The sequence below is a fragment of the Chenopodium quinoa genome, unplaced genomic scaffold, assembly GCF_001683475.1.
Source record: "Chenopodium quinoa cultivar QQ74 unplaced genomic scaffold, ASM168347v1, whole genome shotgun sequence".
Taxonomy (NCBI): domain Eukaryota; kingdom Viridiplantae; phylum Streptophyta; class Magnoliopsida; order Caryophyllales; family Amaranthaceae; genus Chenopodium; species Chenopodium quinoa.
Window position 1 is genome coordinate 1396258 of NW_018742738.1, and position 18599 is coordinate 1414856.

General features: G+C 40.2%; 1 protein-coding gene across 1 annotated transcript; it reads right to left on the minus strand.

The window, feature by feature from the left end:
• Positions 1 to 4859: 4859 nt before the first annotated feature.
• LOC110723995 lies at positions 4860 to 5480 on the minus strand. The gene is made up of 2 exons (XM_021903409.1): positions 5357 to 5480; positions 4860 to 5230 (listed from the first exon to the last, which is right to left on the minus strand). The coding sequence occupies exons 1-2, from the start codon at positions 5478 to 5480 to the stop codon at positions 4860 to 4862; spliced, it is 495 nt and encodes a 164-aa protein (XP_021759101.1).
• Positions 5481 to 18599: the final 13119 nt, after the last annotated feature.

The following is an 18599-nucleotide window of genomic DNA, read 5'->3' on the forward strand; positions in this document are numbered from 1 at the left end:
TGCTCAAAGATGCACTAACAATCACGGGATAAGTAGAATTTGGGCCTAAGAACTCATACCTAAGATGTGATGGTAAAGGTTTGAGCTCCATCGTTGGAACACCTTTATCTTCTTTTGTTAAAGCGACTTGCAAAGTTTGACTGAATTTGGAGAAATGCAAGTTTCAAAAACAAAAGTCAAAGTATCGGTAGGGATGAAGAATGATTCAGAACGTTCTGCGATCCTAAATCATTCTTGTAACGCCGATACCTGCTAACTAGCGTTAGTAAAAACAGATAAGAGAGTTAAGAAACGCGTATCTTTCACGCCGAGCACACGTCTCTGAGCGTAACCGATTTGTTGCTGTTGCATTGCTGTTGTTGTGATAACCTTCCACAAGCTAGGGAATGTCATCTTGCTACTTTGATGTTCACTTGTCTCTGAACAAAAGAGCTTCTTCGAAGATTGTTCACTCGTCTCTAAACAAGGAGCTTCTGAATGATGCTTCCACACGTCTCTGAACAAAGAGCTTTGAATGATGTGCCCACGCGTCTCTGAGCAAAAGAGCTTCAATGATATTTCCACGCGTTTGTGAACAAAAGAGCTTGAATGATATGTCCACGTATCTCTGAACAATAGAGCTTCTTTTTGATGATATGTCCACGCGTCTCTGAACAAAAGAGCTTGAAAGAAATGTCCACGCGTCTCTGAACAATAGAGATTTGATGATATGTCCACGCGTCTCTGAACAAATGTGCTTGAAAGAAATGTCAACGCGTCTCTGAACAATAGAGCTTTGATGATATGTCCACGCGTCTCTAAACAAAAGAGATGTTTTATGTGTCTACACGTCTCTAAAGAAAGAGCTTGATGATATGTCCACGCGTCTCTGAACAATAGAGCTTGAAAGAAATGTCCAGCAAGACCCCTTGTGAACTAATGCCCTGAAACTTGTAGTCACTAGATAGCTTGCTAAAGCTTTTTTGCATGAGCTCCATTTGTTGTTGCTTCACAGGGTCATCAATTTTGAGGGTTAAAGCCTTCAATGCTTTAGTCACGGTAGTCAATTGATTCCTAAGTTCGTTGACTTCTTCTTGAATTGCCATTATCTTCTTAGATTTCCTCTTTTGAAGAATCGGTTTATCAAAAAGTAAGACTTGAACAAAGTTGTTGTCCTTGATTAATCGCCCTTCTCTCCTTGACCAAGTACTGTGGAAAGGGGAATTAGGGATATTTATTGTCAATTATTTGACTCAACTCTATTCAACATGCATATATGGAAGAAGGGAAGAAGAATGAAGGTTGTGATGTGAAGAAATATGATGTAAATGGAGGGATATGAAGAAATTAGGAATAGACTGTACCCCCAACTTAAATGACGAAATGAACCGACTCATGCATGAAGCTAAGACATGGTCATGGTGACATACACTAAAAGTGCGCGCTACGACTAGTGAGTGTAGGTGATATATTCAGACTCTTGTGTAAGACATGTGGCTAGACTATGTGACTAGACTCAATTAAGGACTTCACGAGGTATTATTATTAATAAAAATTAATCGAATTGATTAGCAAATTGTTCAATTAGGCACAAAGTGATGACTCAAGCATAATACCAACTATCGCCAGAGCAACAGGACTGTGCCACACTGTGTAGTGTAGCGCCATACAACAAAGTTGTCGCCAGGCGCTGCAATCCAAATCGCGGTGCTATTGCTAGAACGTTGATCTGGAACTGCTTTCGGTATTAATACTTTACAAGGTATGCCTAAAGTCGTACTAAGTCACCTCTGTTTAAATTATTAGACTTTAATTACTCAAAATTAATTAATTAATTAAGCAAAGTTCTTTTAGTCATTAATAAGTTTATTTAGTATTAACACAAGTCAAACAAACGATTAGGAAAAACACATAGAGTATGCACAACAAATAATACACAATTCAAATAGGCCCAATATGATGCAATGAGTTTGCAACCTAACCATGGCTCTAGCTCTCTAAAGTTCGGGATATTGGTTAGTTAAAGAGGGTCCATGGTTAATTGTCCGGATGCACCGCGCGAAAGCCTAATTGTGAAGGTTAGGCGCGAGTGGATGGGACACTGCGAGTTAAGAAAAACTCGCTTCCATGGTTTGGTGAATTCAACATTCTCGGATGTACCCTTTGTTGCATAGAGCATTCAATCAGGTAGATGGAGCATGAATTCCCAGAGGGTTATGTCCATATGTAGAACACATATGGGTTTCAGAAAAGTGATAAAAACTCAATCAGAAAGTAGGATCGAGCAAACAGTGTTAAAACTGGTCAAAATTAGAACGTATATTTTTGGCTCGGTATTGGAAGAACTTGGCGCCAACGAACAGAGGCCGGCGCCAACGATTTGGCTTTGGCGCTTAGAGACAGAAGTTGTCGCCTGGCGCCAGAGTCAAATCAGTGGCGTTAGACTTTGTTTGTTGACGCTAGTTCCTACATTCTTCAGCAGCTTTCTGTGCTCGATAAAATTTTCCAGTTTCGCGCAGCATTATTTCGATCCTAGTTGTGAAAGATATTCCTAAAATTTCCTACATGTAAAAATCCTATGTTTTTAACTCATTACGGATGGTCTTTCCAATGAGATCTTCTTTCTGCATACGAAAATAATGTTAATCAAAATTACACAAATGAAATACTTAGAACTTTTTGAGTCTCATCCACTCATTCTAAATCGTTGCCAAAATAAATTTCAGGAATTAAAATAGAAATCTTCCCCAGTGGAGTCGCCAAATACTGTAGGGAATATTTCAAGCATTACCCCAAACTTGAACCCCACTGTGACCATACACTTAAGCATGGTGGCGTCCAAAGGGAAATAAGATAGAGCAAAAGATTCGCCAACAAGTTTTAGGAACTTGTAAACCGTTCACAGGGTGAAGGTTACACCCCTTAACAATCTAGGAGATAGTCAAGTCCAATAGGTCTACAACCATGACTGGTAGTTCGGGGATGAAGGTACAAATCCAACCTAAAAGAGATTGAACCTGCCCTAATAATAGGCCTCTACTTTATTCCGATTGTATTCATGTGCGCTTTCTAACTAAAATGCAATCAATAGGTTTACCCTAAACCTGTTTATCTATGTTGGTTGAATATTAATGCAAAAATAAATCTATTATTGGCAATCAGTTGAATTATAATGCTATTAACCCTAAACAAGATTATTAATTATCTTATATAAGCGTGATTACATGTACCAATTCCCTTTAAACATGCATAAAAGGCGTGATCAAGCAATAACAATAAATATAACAAGCAACATAATCATAATTAAAAATAATAAAAATAATCATTATAACAATAATAATCAAATCATGTTAAAGCATAATAATAGCAAGATCCTAGGCATGATACTACCAAGATTAATAACAAACCCTAGCATTTCACTAAACATCAAAGATTAAATATTTAGCCCTAACATGATACTAACATGATATTAGGAAGATAATAGGAAGCATTGCAGGAATCACAGTTGTCATATTTGATATTAGAAATTATAGTTGTTACTCTAAACATGATACCAGGAAAATTATAACGCCCTAACATAACACTAGGAATCACAACAAATTAGACATGATTTCTGTATCATAATATCAATAAACCAATTAAAGCACTTACTTGGATGCCTCGTATCTCTTTCTAATAACAAAATACACACGTTAGTAACTTCAAGTAAAATAATAAAAACAAACAATATAATTAAATTAAATAATTTAAATAGAAATTTGGGACCAAACCCTCAGAAATTAAAACATTTCACGTCTAGGGCAAAGGCACCTTCGAACTTGGCTAGGTGTTTCTAGATCTTGTGAATGCGGAATTTTGTATGCGAAAAGCTAGAAGGAAAAGAGATCTTGAAAACTAGAGAGAATAAGAAAAATAGAGAGAATTGATAGTTGTTGATGAGAATTGTTAATTGAAAACGGAGGTTTTAGGAGGCTATTTATAGAGAAAATCAGCCGGACGGATAGAAAACAAATCAGAGTTTCGACGAGAATAAAACACTATTGGCGCCAAACGCAGGACATTAGCGCCAAGGCGCTGAAGGTTATCACCATGCGCTAATAACTGGCGTCAGGCGCTAATAGCCGGTTTCACACGTTTTCTTAATTTTGATAAAATTTAGCCGTACATAAGGGAAAAATTGTATTTTCCTTGAAAACACTTCTTTTATTCTGATTAAAACTCTAAAAAAGTCAACTAAAGTCAATTTATCAATGCTAATTAAATTAGGAATGAAAAGAACCTTCTAAAATAATCTAGAAGACTAAAATCAATTCTAATTGCATTAGGAATGATAAATCAATATTAGGCCCTCCTCTAGATCATTGGGCCACATATAAATATCACACCGGGCCCAATTTAGTAATTTGGCCATAACTTCCTCAGTATTCATCGGAATTGGACTTATAATATATCATTGGAAAGCTTTTTCAAGCCCCATTCAACTACACTATTATTAAACCATTTCCATGGACCAAACCAAACTTGATTGGCTGTTTTCTTAAAATAGTCTTTCAAAAACAGCGAGAAAGAAAAGAATTAAAAACTATCCGCAACACTAGACTTTCCACACTTTCACTTCATTCGATTATGATTCGACACGAAAGGTACTCATCACTGGGTTTGGTTTTGGGGAGACATAAATGGGTGTCTACACAAAGCTTCTTTGCTTGAGATGTTCATGCACAATTGCTCATCACTTCATTCCAAGCTCTCATTAATGACTCTTTCAAGGAAAGCCATTTCTTTGCCATGATCACCTATATTTTCTTTGTTCATCAAAACACACTAAAGAGGATAATTAGAGGTGAGCCTGTGCTCTTGCATGGAGTTCACAATATCATCTAAAATTTGATTCTCATATAATTCTCCAAAGATGAAGAAGGGTATTGCATACTCTCATTTAAATCAAATTCAATCTCTTCTTCTCCTACCTTTACAGTAATTTTAGCACTCTTTACATCAGTCAAAGCTCCTGATGTTGCAAGGAATGGTCTACTAAGAATGATGGGAATGTTGGAATCTTTGTCCATATCAAGCACAACAAAATGTACCGAGATCACAAATTTCCTAACCCTTAAGGGAACATCCTCAACCTTACCTTTTGGGATTTTAATGGACTTATTGGCTAATTGTAGGGTTATATTGGTATTTGAAAGTTCTCCTAGATCAAGTCTTTGATAAACCGAGTATGACATAAGGCTAACACTAGCTCCTAGGTCACACAAGGCATTATCAATTTGTGTCTTGTTAAAAGCACAAAGGATTGGAAAATTTCTGAGATCCTTCAACATAGGTGTCATCTTGTTCATTATGATAGCACTACAATTTTTGGTCAAACTTATCGTTTCTTCCATATCACATGTTCCCCTACCACTCAAGATTTCCGTAAGGAATTTTGCATAATTTGGCATTTGGTCAATGACATCGGTGAAATGGAGAGTAAGATGAAGTTTCCTAAGCATCTCTATAAACTTGCCAAATTGTTCATCTAATTTGTGTCTATTAAACTTTTGGAGGTATGGGAGGTTAGGCTTGATAACTTATCTCACTTTTTCTTTTACTTTCTCAACTTGTTCCTCATCAACTCTCTCAACCAATGAAATCTCATCTCCCTCATGCTCAATATGATCCTTGCTAGGGCTCTCCTTCGCATCACTCTTCTTAGAAACTCCACTCTCAAGAATCCTGCCACTCCTAGTCACAATTTCACTCGTAGGACTCTGAGGATCAAAGCCTTGTGAAGTAAAAGAAGAAAGATTAGCAAACTCTTTTAACATACTAGCCAATTGAGAAATTTAGTTTTCTAACCCCTTACTATAAGTCATCATGTCATTAATATTCTCATTACTAAGGGTTATATGAGAATTCAACACCTTGGTTTGGTTCTCAATGACATCCTCTAACCAACTCCTAGATGAAGAAGGTTGATCATACAAACTATCACATTGGCCTTGGGTCTTTGGAATAAATCCGAGTGGGGTACCTCTTTGAGCATTGTTTTGAAAATTCCCCCTAGTTTGATTACTCCAATTACCCCTAGCTTTATTTTGGCCATGATTTTGATTATGGTTACCATAACCTTGGTTATGAACCCATACCCTTGGTCGTGACTTTGACAATTATAACTATGGTTGTTATAGTTACCACAAAACCCTTGTGTTCTTTGGTTCCCATAACCACTATTTTTGCTATAATTATCATAGTTCCCATGGTTGTGATAATTTCTATTCTCAACATTCCTATGAACATCAAATCTAGGTCCAAAATAAATATAAGCAACATAATTCACATGATCACTCCCATTTCCATCAATTTAATCATTTTTATCCCATGAAACATTGGGGCAAAAAGAAGCATCATGATCATTCATTCCACATAGATAACAAAACCTACATTCACAAATCATACAACAAGAAGAGGGAAGAGTGTAAGGGTAAGGAGATGTACCTCTCCCCTTAATTTGGGAGGGAAGAATTTGTGCTCGTGAAGTTGCACTCTCGAGCTTAACCTTGATAGATACTACCTCCTTCCCTAAATCCGAGATTTGCGTGGACAAATTATTAATAGCATTGAGTTATTCAATTGAGCATCCCGTAGTGCTACTCTTGTTTGTCGGCTCTTTATCACCATCTTGTCATTCCATGTAGTGTCTAACTACATCCTCAATAATATCAACAACCTCTTCCTCGGTCTTGTTCATGATTGGGCCTCTGGCTCTGCATCAAAACATGACCTCCCTTGAGTATTCAAACCACTATAAAAAAAATTGAATGATTAGGTAAGTCGGGATTCCATAATGAGGACAGTCGCGTTGATACTCTTTTTATCTCTCCTATGCTTCATAAAGGCTTTCACTAGTGCCTTACTTGAAACCATGAATCAAAGCTCTTGCCTCCACCGTTTTCTTTTGAGGGAAGAAACGGGAAAGTAATTCTTTAGTGACTTCATCCCAAGTTCTCAAGGAATTAGGATTCACATCCTTGTCTAGCCACTCTTGAGCTCTTCCAATTAGAGAGAAAGGAAATAGCTTGAGCCTTATGAATTCTTTTGCAAACCCGTTCACCTTAATTGTGTTATAATATTTCTCGAATTTCTTAAGATGATTGAGGGGACTTTCATTTGTTCCACCACTATGTTGTCTCTTTTCAATCAAAGTTATCATTGTCGGCATGATTTCAAATTCACTTTTCGGGATTAATAATGCAGCGATCCTACGCTCGTACTTGTATGCACCCAGAGTTCCCAACTCCTTTAACGTAATCCTTAGGACTTCTCCCATGTTCACTTCACACACAATCTTTAAAGGAAAGTATTAGTAGCACGGCTAAAAATGTAGCTTAAAATAGAAAAATCTTTTTGTATTTTCGGGATAAAGTGAAATAGACTCAACAACAATAGCAAACAACTTCACCATTCCCCGGCAACGACGCCATTTTTGACGCGGGTTGAGACTAGTTCGTTGAAACTAATCCTCCCACGGTCAAAACTAAATTTGTAAACACTTAACCAACCTAAACACTAGTATAGAGGCAAGTAAAGGGTTGAACCCAAGGGAATGGAGGGAAGCTAACTGTTTAGTGTAAAAATACCCTAGATACGTTGACCAATGAGAGAGGCCCACGAGTCAAGCTCTTGCAGGCCACCATAGGCCACTCACCAGCTGAAACGTGGCAATCTCAGAGAATAATCAGAATTGCGGCCTTCAAAGGCCCAATTCCCGAGGAATCCGCACTTTGCGGCGAAGCCCACATAACCTAGGTCTGAGTGACCTAGGGAGGGGCACTATTCCCAACCACCCTACAAATAGGGAGATATTCCCACATTTTGGGGACACATTCAATCATTTATTACACTCACTTTCTCTCTCATTAAAGAAAACCTGATCTCGGAATCCGAGAAGATCCCATTTAATTTTCCGTCCTTTTATCTCTTTTCAAGTTACTAACTTGACCTTCGGAGGCGGAGCTCCAACCACCCGGAGTCTCCGTTGCTTTGCAGGTATAACTCAGCCGGACCAATCTTTGGGACGTAACTCTCCTAAGGGACAAAAACACCCAAAACATTTGGCGCCATTTGTGCGGAGAGTACCTCAAAGATGGTTCAAGAGTTTGTACCACATTCAGACCAGCCGGAGGTCTTTACTGACCAAGAGGACGATGATCCTTAGGTCGAAACCTATATAGCCAAGGATGGCTCTCTGATAACAAAGCGCATCCGTCTCATGGACACTCAGGAATAGGGTGTAAGCCAGGCGGGTATAAGCTGACCCCCTGGTAAGCCGGAAAGGGAAAACCATATAGTAGGTGGATCCTCCCTAGTTACCCGGGACGAACTCATGGAGTTCATGACTAGTTTCAAGGGTGAGATCAAGGATCTTATTACCAAGAGCCGGGCTGGCCCAAGTAAGGGTCAGTCGGCAAGAAAGACACCTCCAGAAAAGAGGAATCCAATCAGGGATAGGCAGCCAACTCCGCATCCAAAGGACAAGGTAGCCGGGACCCTTGACTGGTCAAAGATTCTTCTACCCAAGATGAATACCAAAAGTACCCGCCGGAGTGACCAGCCGGTGGGAATTCAAAAATCAACGGGAGATCATCATCCGCAAGAGGAATCAACATTTGTCTAATTCAGCTTCCATTTCAAGCTTTCTAGACATCGTCAAGAATACATCTGCAGGGAATGCACATTCCTTGCATGAGAGCCATATAAGCAGTAATACCGTCCACTCTGGCCCTCATATGATTGGGAATGTACCGTACGTACCGCCTATGGTCTACGGCCGGATTCTCCTCATTTTATGCAGCCAGCCCTCCTCGGAGGTCAGGCGGCATACATCAATGTCCAGCCACTGGACTAGCAGCTTTGTTTGCTTCGCCTGGGTGAACAACATTCTGCGTTCACCCGGGAATAACCAAGGCGGCACAGCCGGCTAAGGTTAAAAACGTTTTGGTAGGTACTTATGATGGTACCTCTAACCCGCAAGACCACCTTATGGCATACACCAACCTCATGTATTTACAGGGGTTGGACGATGACACTTGGTGTCGGGACTTCCTGGCTACATTGAAGGGCATTGTCAACAATGGTTTGGCAACTTGCCAGCCGGTTCTATTGATAGCTTCAAGAAGCTTGCCTTCTTGTTTGCTTCCAACTTCTCAATGAATATCCCTGGGAAGAAAACAAGTCTTGACTTGAGCACCATTAAGCAGGGAGAGAGAGAAGGATTACGCTCCTACGTCAGGCGGTTCAATCTGACAAGAATTCATATTCAGGGACTATCTGACGAGGTAGCTTTCACAGACTTCTTTAAGGGTCTAAGAGATGGGTCGACTTTTAAGTTTGAGCTTGTCAGAAAAGGGGCATTTACCCTATAGGCGGCCCTGAGGTAGGCGGAAAGCTATATTCAAGCAACCGACCTCTGCTTGCCTGGCAGCCAGTCGGACTCAAAAAAGTCTAATAACCAAAAAGACAGCCGGCCTGCTCAGCCGGCAAAGAAAAAATAAGAGATCAAGAAGAGAAAAGAATTCTGGCGGTGGGTGATTCTGACCAACCGTCCCAGAAGAAAAAGAAAGAGTTTAAACCGTACGTCCCCAAGCACGAGTTTAACAAGGATTGAAACTCCATCCTCATGGTAATCTAGGACCGGCTGTCTCTTGAGAAGCCGAATCCAGTGAAAATTTCCATTTAATCAAGGAACAAAAATAAATTCTACCAATACCATGTGGAAGTTGGCCATGACACCAACATCTTCTTCAGCCTTCAGCGTGCGTTGGACCGGCTAGCTGATTAAGGGATATTTATGTCCTACATTTATATGTCCAAAGGGACTAATAATAAGAACCCGGGGTAGTCATCTAAGACCCCCAAGCCAGCTAGTAGCTCACAAATTGACAAAGAGCCGGTCTACACTATAGCAGGCGGGTTCTCATGTGGTGGCCCAACTATCCGGGGCACCAAGAACCATCCTTATAAGATGGACAATGATGATGACGAGCAGGCATCAGCAAGCTTCACCTTCCAAAATGTTTTGATCATTGAGAAGGACAGGGGAAGCGTCTGTCGCCTGCATAATGACCCGGTTGTCATTGAATGAAAGGTCGCCAATCAGCTGATTAGGCGAATTCTTATTGACACCGGCAGCTCGTCAAACATCATCATTCATAGGTGCTTGCCGAAGCTAAAGTATAAGCCCAGCAGCATGCACCCGATAAACCACCCCCTGGTTGGCTTTGAAAGGGGGATGGTGTATCTAGTCGGTCGGATAGATCTACCTATCCGATTGGAAGAGAAAGGAGAAGGACGACACCTGGTCGTCAAGTTTTTGGTAGTTAAAAAGCTGACCGGCTATAACATTATTTTAGGTCGGCCAACTCTCAATGAGGCCAAGGCGGTAATCATTCCTTACCTCATGTTGATCAAGTATGAGAAGGAAGACGGTTATATTGGTTCCCTGAATGGGGATCAGAAGACAGCCCGGGAGTGTTATTTCACAGTCGTCAAGTCCACTGTGGCCTCAGACTTCCAGGGACAGGAACCAATAGACCTTAACAATGTCAAGGAAGTCAGCCCACCCCCATAAGCAGCCGAGAAGAAAAGGAAGGTTAATCAGCTGATGGAGGTGAAGAAAGAGAAAAAATAGCAATCACTGACCGGTGAATAGTCAGACGAGCTCCGTGCCCAGCCGGCTGGTTAACATATTGATATACCTTTGGATGACAGCTGTCTAGAGCGTAGTATTAAGTTTGTGACGACTTCTTATGCTAATTTGGGTGCAGATTTGCACCATATTTTTAAAGAATTCAAAGACATTTTTGCCTTTAAAGTTGAAGATATGCCAGACGTCAGTCCGGATGTCGACGTCTAGAAACTTGCCGTGGACCCAAAAAAGTAGCCCATCCAGCAAAAGAAAAGAAATCACGGCAAGGAAAGAAGTCAGGCGGCAACTGCCGAAGTAAAAAAGCTGCTAGATGTTGGGTTCATTCAGCCATGTCATTTCCTCGACTGGGTGGCAAATTTTGTGCTTGTAAAGAAGCCAAATGGTACCTGGCGTATGTGTGTTGATTACACAGACCTCAATAAGGCATGTCCAAAGGACAGTTATCCGCTTCCAAAGATTGACAGTCTGATCGTCTCTACAGCTGGGCATGCCTTGATGAGTTTTATCGATGCCTATTCAAGCTTCCATTAGATACCCATGTGGAAATAAGATCAAGAGAAGACGACCTTCGTCACTGATCAGGGGTTATTCTTCTATACTGTGATGCCGTTTGGCTTGAAGAATGCGTCGGCTACATTCCAACGGATGATTAATACAGTTTTCATTAATCAAATTGGGCGGAATGTAGAGGCGTACATTGATGAAATGATAGTCAAATCCAAGCAGCGGACGGATCACCTTACTGATCTCCGAGAAACCATCACCACTCTCAGGCGGTATAAGGCTATGTTAAATCCCAAGAAATGCGTCTTTGGTGTTGAGTCTTGGAAGTTTCTTGGATTCTTGATTGATCAAAGTCGGTCATTGACATAAAGTCACCACGCACTGTTAAGGAAGTACAGAGACTAACTGGTTGCATGTGCTAAAAAATGCTCACAATTTTCTTTGCTGAGAGAGACGACATCTAGCTCCTGGTCTATTTCAATAGCCATGTGCTAAAAAACGCTGAACTCCGGTACCCCATGGTTGAAAAATTTGGCCTTGCTTTATATATGGCATTCAAGAAGCTGAAGCCTTATTTTCTGGCACATCCGGATATAATCTTCACCAATCAGCCCCTCAAGCGGCCAATGTCCACCTTGGAGTCATCTAGAATGTTGAAATGGGCTATTGAAATGTAAATTCTTGAAATCACATATGAACCAAGAAAGGCAGTGAAAGGTCAGGCGTTTGCCGACTTCATTTTTTAAAATGACACGACCGGTTCCTCTAGATAACATTGATCAGGTTTGGAAAGTGTATGTAGACGGGAGCTCGACAAAAAATGGCTGTGGTGCAGGAATTATATATGAGTCTCCTGAGGGGGAAAAATTTGAATAAGTTTTAGGCTCGAATAACGAGGCAAAATACGAAGCGCTGCTAGCCGGAATCCGCATGTGTTAGGCGGCAGGGGCAACAAAGATTAACGCCTATTCTAATCGCAATTGGTCGTAATCTAGTATGAGGGAAAATATGAAGCAACTCATCCGGCTATGATCAAATACCTTCAGGTAGTCAAAGAAGAGGCTGGGGCAGTTGAAGAATTCCAACCGAGTCACGCACCCAGGTTAGACAACAACCAGGCGGATGTATTGTCCAAACTAGCATCTTTCGCCTGTCGTGATACGCCTTTGTCAGTCTTTTGGGAAGTTTTGGAAAAAATAAGTATATATAAAGAACCCATTGGAACCCTGGACCGAAGCTCTACCTGGATGGACGACATCTAGGCATATTTAGCAGACGACACACTTCCTGATTCACCACAAGAGGCAGCCACCATGAAGAAACGAGCAGCAAACTTCGAGATAAGAAATGGAGAGCTCTTCAAGGCTGGTTTCCTTAAACCTTTATTGAAGTGTTTTACCCCAGAAAAGCGGAAGGAAGTTCTCGAAGAGCTGCATGCAGGATACTGCGCCTCCCATATAGGCGGCAGATCTCTAGTCATCAGAGCAAGGTGGCATTACTTCTGGCCTACCCTTGAGGCTGATGCTAAAGAGCTGGTAAAGAAATACGACAAATGTCAGAGGTTTGACAAACTTATCCATCACCCGGCTACTGATCTGACGGCAATCCACAGCCTAGTCCCGTTTGATAATGGGGCATGGACATTCAAGGTCCTTATACGCCGGCACGAGGCAAAAAACGCTATATTCTGGTGCATGTGGATTACCTCACCAAGTGGGTGGAGACAGAGGCGGTAAAGAACATCAAGACAAAGGATGTTATCTCTTTCATATGGAAGAACCTCATCACCCGGTTTGGGGTACCTATGTCTATGGTGTTTGATAATTTCCCTTAGTTTGAAATGCCTCACCTAAAGACTTGGTTTGGAGATCAAGGGATCTCACACAATTTTGCATCAGTCGACCGACCCCAAGCAAACGACCAAGCTGAAGCCTTCAACAAACTCATCTCAGATGGCATCAAGAAGAAAATTGAAAGAACCGGTGGCTTATGGGCAGAGGAATTAATTCATATCCTGTGTGCCATCCAGACAACTGCCAAAAGGTATACGGTGATATACGGTGCTGAAGCCATCATGCCCATCGAATATTACGAGCCGACTTTCAGAGTCATACTTTATAATTAAGAGGCAAATTGGGAGGCTATGCGGCTGACATTGGACTCCCTCCCGGAATGCAAGGGCAATGCTGCCTTGCGTCATGAGATATACCGTCTGAAAATGACGAGAACCTACAACAACAAAGTGCACAAGTGCCCTTCGAAAGTTGGCGACTTCGTGTTACGAAAAAATGGAGGCAACCAGTAGGGCCAATGAGCTTAGAAAGCTGACTCCTAATTGGGAAGGCCCTTACCGGATCTATGAGGAAGTTAGGGATGGAACATACCGCATGGAAACCCCAGACGTAAAACACCTGCCTAGAACTTGGAATGTAGATAACTTTAAAAGGTACTACTTCTGAGGTTTGTAAATTTTTGTAAACCAGAAGTCTATGAATGAAAAGTTGCATTTTGTTTCAATTACATTTTTATTTGTCTTTATGTCGTCTAGGCAATGCACAGACGGACTTTTAAAGATTAATTTGAAAAGTTGAATTTGAAACTCGACACCATAACAAAATAAGCACAAAAAGGCTTAATGGCTACACAACCTGTCTTGATTCAGACTTGAGGCCTACGACCGGATAGTTTCTCATTTATACAAAATCGCCTGTTCCCGTATGAAACTTTGCGTCTGGCGACACCCCTCCGGGTGCAATCTACGTAGAGAGCATTCTATAGCTTGCTCTACGTTTACACACATACGACAAAGATTGAATGACCAAATTGGTCAACTCATAGCCGTCTGACAAGAATAATCTAAGGAACCGGATGTCCTCGTATACCCAATCGGCTATCAACCAAAGTTCTTACTTAGATTATTTATTCCAAAATTCCACAGTTACCCCTAAAGGGATTAATGAGTTTTGTGCAATGGCTATGCAACCGCCCTAGTGACGGTACTTTACCGCTTAGGTAAGAGGCTTGAAGCTCCCGTTTTAATGGTCGGCTGTGCACTTGGTTTGGGGCAATCACCATTGTGATTGATTGGCCTAAAAACATCCCATACTTCTCAAAGTATCAAATGTTTTCAAGCCAATCAATCAATTTAATATGAAACCAACCATACAGCCGTCCAGGGGCAAGAGCATCCGGATTACAATCCGCCACATGCTTTTCATAAGTTAGGAAAAATATCAAAAATATGAAGACTTTTAGTATATACGCAAAATTCAATTAAAAAATTAAAATTCAAACACAAATGCAAATATGTGCAAAAGCCGACTAAGTCGCAATACTTCATAAATAGTTGGCACAAAGGCCGAATAATATTGTTAACCGGATATACATCCGGTGAATAAAAAAGAAAAATTGTTAACCCAACTACATAGTTGGTAAAGTTAGAAGATACTCGGTCTACAAGCTAGAAGAGAAAGTAAATGGCATAATGCCGCAAAAGTTGGAATGGCTGACTCAAGGTTGTGGGGGTAGCTACTGCTCCGGCTGGTCCTGACCGGCACGGAGGGCTCCTTATTGATCTTCAGCCGCTTGAGGCTGGTTGTCTTGGTTTTGTTGGCCCTCCGTCGGCTCCTCCTTATTATCAAAGACCTCATATCCCAGCTCAACGACTCAATCTTTAAAGCGAGGCGGAGCTGCCTCTTCCAGAACTTGAGCATCATACACCGCATTAGCGTAATCATCCATCATCCGAGTCTGCTCCTTAGCAATCTCATCCTGCTGCTGATCCTCACGTTGACTAGCTCCACCCTCAACCGAGTAACGTCCACCCGGAGCTTTGATTTCTCCTTATCAGCATCTTCCAATGCCTTGAGATTAGATTGAGCATTCTTCATTTTTAGCTCAAGGTCATTGGCCTGGTTTTTGGCAGCATCATTGGTAGCCGTCAGATTCCGGATCAGCTCCTCCTGTTTCAACTCTACTACTTTAATCTTTAATTCAGACATATAATTAGCATATTTAGCAGAGTTGAGGTTTTGAGTGGCTCTTCGTTTGACGTCATTTTCATCTTCTTGTTTCCGTCTGAAGGGGCCCCAGAGCCCATCCACTCTCAGCATAACCTAGAAAGGGACAATCGGATTGTGAAATACTTAATAAAAGCAGAAGAAAAAATATCAGTGGTGAGTTGAGTTTAATTTACCTCCGCCAACAGGCCCATTATCTGGTCAAAATCCACTACATGCAGATCAGGTATGGAGTTCTTCTCAAACCGGGTATGGAACTCAAACCAATTGAAACTATCATAAATCACCAATCATCAATCTTCAATACTTCTCTTACTACAAAATCTAAAATCTAGAGTTTCTCTCTCAAATAAAATCTAATCTAAATCTAATGCTAAACTCTCTAATTCATCCTTCTCATTCTAAAAATTCATTCTCTCTCTAAAAATAAAAGGGAGTCTAAATATAGTAAAACTAACAAAGAGAAATTAGTTAGATTGTCCAAATTAGACCTGTACAGGCACGATCCTCTTCGAGAGAATGCGCGGCTATGCATAACTGGGTACGGAACAGGAAAAGCAAGCGGTGCGCTCGCGCCAGGGCCATGCGCGCCCACGCCATAGTAACGCTCTATAAAACCCCAATAATTCTCTCTTTAAACCAGTGAGTACCCTGAAAATGTTCAAGATAATTACTGGCGTGCTAGCGCCACGTGTTCAAATGTTAAGGCTATATCATAAATTTGCAGAGGAAAAACTAATTCAGTAATAAATAAGTTTCGAAACCAATAAACAAAACCAAATTAATTTTTATAACTTGGAACCATTAAGGCCCTTATTCAAAACTCAAACCAATTAAAAAACTATAAAAGTGAAATTGAGTTTAAATAACTTCAAAAGTAAACATCAATAAAAATATGAAAAGCAACTAACACTCCACTCAAGATCCCACCACTTTGATGCAAGTTATGAACATGTAAAAATATGTGGTTAATCTCCTCCCCAATATTACAAGTGTAAAAATTGGATCATCATAAGGTAATTGAAAGGCGAGGGTCATGACCAAATAAAGACACACAAAGCACGCAATCAGCAAAGTTGAGTACATACAAGCTGCGAAACATAAAAGAAATCCCTACCATGCTACTAATAATCAATCATCGCACATCATTAAATTATAGACTCAACACACGACTCAACTATCAATTTTATTAAGTCTTCACTAGTTGATAGTAGCTAACTTATTTATTTATTTCATTGGATTAAGCAATAGAAAAGGTTGTCCAACCCATGCTCCATTTGGAACGTCAATAAAAGAAAAACCCCATGCCTTCTTTCAGAAACATCAATAAAACATACAACGGCCACGGGCGCGACCACGTGACTGTAGCTAGTATTAGATCTCATCTAACTCCTAATTTTTAAAAGTATTTGAAATAAGAGACTCATAGGGAAGACAACCTCTAGAAAAGTGCATGGCTAATACCTCGTGTACCCCAACCCTGAATTGTCAATACTCCAGATGTGCACCAATCTAGAGTTTTATTCCTCGTCCATCTTGCACTTTACGTGATTTACAAGTTTAGACTTAGTGATGACTCATATGCCAAACAATACAATCAATCTAATATCAATTCAATCAAGTAAACCAAGTTTCTAATTCAATTCTTGATTTATTAGTGACAAGAAACATTTATTATTGATTCCTTTTACTACCTTAGTGTATAAACACCTTGAGTGCATAAAGAACCCCAAAACCTTTACCTCGTCTTATAAGACTTTTGTAAACTCTCTCCATTCAAATCATAATTAATTTATGAAAGAGTATTAAAAATTACCCTTATAGAACCATTATAAAAATTAATTCCACTTATAAACAACCAAGAATTTATAACCTTTAGTCAATCATAACATATCCAATTGATAAGAAAATAACTTATACTAAAAGAAATAGTGACCTTTAAACAAGTGAATTATTCTGATAGTGACTTCAGAATTATTATAAAGCTAATATATTCATTAAGGTCAAGTGATCAGAAAACCTGGTTGGAGGCTGCTTCCGATCAGTAATATTAATGCATAAATAATATTACAGCTTAATCTTGACTGAACCCTTTGGGTCACACCCAAGTAATGAACGAGCCAAAGCGACAAATTAATTAGGAAGGAATTAATGAGTCGACCGAGTGATATTTATTTGGAAGTCGGAAATTTGTGCTTAGAGCATCGAAACCAAGCGTCGAAAGTCGAGTAAAAAATAATAAAAGACGAGACGTACAAATAGTAATAAATCAACATAATTCCAAAAATATCCCTAGAATCGGAGTGCCCCGAGCAATCCGAGTGCTAGGGGCATAATTCATAGCATGGTGGCTAGCATACGCAACAAGGGAGCCTAGCTTGGCCGGTGCATGCTAACGCACCATTGCTATCAGCCAAGGGCCAGCCTCGACACCTAGAGGAAACGAGCAGCAGCAGCCCGCACTCGAAGTGCACGACATACTTGTCGCAAGCAGTAGCAGCCCGCACTTGGAGTGCGCGGCTTGCTAGCGGCAACCAGCAGCAACCCGCAACTCCATTGTGCGGGAAGTAGGGCCGAGTGCACAAGTAGCTGGGTCGTGTGCAAGGGATGAGTAAATGGGAGCCTTGAAAGGGAGGACATGTGGTGCATGATGCTTGAGTAAGAGTTGGAAAGGGTATCACAAGTGAAAACCCTTAAACTCAAGAGTTGGAAAAGGTATCACATTTAGTGAAAGCCTTTGAACTCAATTACTTAGGTTTATCGGCCAGGTCTAGCTAACCCCAAGACATTAGACCTTGTCGGTGATCGTTGTTGTGGGTGGATAATCGTCGGAGGCTTCGTAATTTCGAAGCTAGCTTTCAGGTAAGAGCCCAAGCGGTCGAGTGAAGCGCGATTCAAAGGTAATTGTTTTGTCTTAATCTTGTGATTAATTTTATTATGTTTATGATTTTATTTATTGTGAGTGCGATTTTGTTTTTGGGTTTGTTTCCGCGGTGAGTCGGACTCACCAAACCCCAATTCAACATATACATCACCCACAACTGTATTCATATACTTATACGTCAAACATGTCTCATACACAATAACCCATAAAATATTAATTACAGCAATACTGACTAACTTTAAAACTTTCAAAATCCAATCAAATAGCTCTTTAAAACCTTCCCTTTAACTAAAATCAAAAGGTTATATATATTTCTTTAAGTTTCCTTTATAAAATCCTTAAAATACATCATTATACATAAAATTATAGCAAGTTTTAAACTTTATAAAAATCTAAAAATTTATTTATAATTAAAATAATTGAACTTTAACACAATTTATACATAATATGATCATGTAACTTGATTAACACATTTTAAGCCCTACAACTATGAAAAATCAAGTTTTAAACCCTTATT

What these genes read in the sequence shown, in the direction of transcription:
- LOC110723995 (XM_021903409.1), bottom strand. Translation starts at nt 5,480, where the DNA reads ATGCTTAGGAAACTTCATCTTACTCTCCATTTCACCGATGTCATTGAC. An exon ending in TGATATGGAAGAAACGATAA is followed by an intron (nt 5,231 to 5,356) that starts GTTTGACCAAAA and finishes TGTGTGACCTAG; the next exon opens with GAGCTAGTGTTAGCCTTATG.